Source organism: Plasmodium cynomolgi, assembly GCF_000321355.1.
Source record: "Plasmodium cynomolgi strain B DNA, scaffold: 1001, whole genome shotgun sequence".
Lineage (NCBI taxonomy): Eukaryota > Apicomplexa > Aconoidasida > Haemosporida > Plasmodiidae > Plasmodium > Plasmodium cynomolgi.
In genome coordinates, this window is record NW_004193129.1 from 1 (window position 1) to 1,418 (window position 1,418).

Consider the following 1,418-nt stretch of genomic DNA (forward strand, 5'->3'; position numbering starts at 1 on the left):
ATAATAATTGCTTTTTACATTCACAAAAATTAGCACTCCAGGATATTCTTTTTATATTCATATATATTTAATTATTATGAAGTAAAAACATTAAGCAGGATGATATCCAATATAATGTTCTTCTACATTATCTGAATATGGACTATATGCATCTGATGTATAATAGTGTAATCCATTGAGATCTCCTTTTATATTACGTAAAGTGTTACTGTTTAATCCAAATGTGTTGCGAAAGAGACTTCCTAAGGGAGTAAACTTGTATATAAAAGAATGGTAAAAAAAAAATTTATATCATATTAATATATTATATATGGCTATGTATTTCAAGTAAAATTTTAATAAAATTATAGATAGATATTTATTAAAGAATTTATATTTACCTTATATAAAGCTCCAGATGCCGTAGATGTAGCTATTGCACCAAGGAGAATATTGCTATACTTTCTTACACTGTGAGATTTTCCATTTAAGATCTCAAAAGCACTGACAGTTGCCATTTCATCGGATGTTTTCTTGATTCGGTTTGGATATCTGTAAATATTTCTGTTTGGTGAACCCTATCTTCTTTCTGGTGTTGTATGGCTGCTTCTCTTTCACGCCTCTGTGCTTGTTCTTTAGCCTCCCTCTGTGCTTGTTTTCAGCCAAACTCCGTAATTGTTCTTCAGCCAACCTCCGTGCTTGTTCTTCATTTAAAAGCTGGACAAGATTTGTCGGTTTTCTGAAATTTATGCTCTGTGTACAAGGAGAATTATTCTTTCTTGTTATATTATGAATTAAACCTATAACATATTCTAAATTATTATATAAATCTTTATCATTCTTATAATATTCATATATAGATTTATGATATATTTCTGCAAAAATATCAAGCGTATCGCACGTCACAGTCTTATTAATTATAGAACCTGATATTATGTCGTTATAGGTATCATATAATTTATATAAGAAATTCATTTTTTTCATTGTTTCTTCTCCTAGGTCAAATATATAACTTTTACAAGAGTTTGCAAGATCTTCACCTTTTTCTAAGCAAAATTGATCTGAAAATTTCTTGAAAATATGAAAATATGATCCATAGAAATCATTTCTATTTTGGACTTCTTTATTTAACCAAAGGTTAATATAACTACAGTAATGAGGTCTCATGCCCGCATAAAAAGTATGATCGTTAGATAAAGCTTTATGTAGACCTATAAGTGTATTATTATTCAAAAGCCCTTGATTCTTTCCTTCAGTTATATGATTAATTATTGTTGTAAAACGTGTATAATTATTAGTAAAGTCCTTTGATCTTTCAAACTGTTTTTTTACTTCATTATAATACTGATATCTAATATACTAAAGGGGAAATAAAAATTAAAAAAAATATATATTAGGATAAAAAATAAACTAAATTACATATATATTATTTTAAAAAA

The 1,418-nt window shown here is 27.1% G+C and overlaps 1 protein-coding gene across 1 annotated transcript; it reads right to left on the reverse strand.

Moving 5' to 3' along the window:
- Positions 1 to 500: 500 nt before the first annotated feature.
- On the reverse strand, positions 501 to 854 carry PCYB_006440 (CYIR protein; the record flags this gene model as incomplete). Its single annotated transcript, XM_004228065.1, has 1 exon — positions 501 to 854. A coding segment is annotated over one exon (351 nt), but the record flags the coding sequence as incomplete, so codon positions are not given.
- Positions 855 to 1,418: the final 564 nt, after the last annotated feature.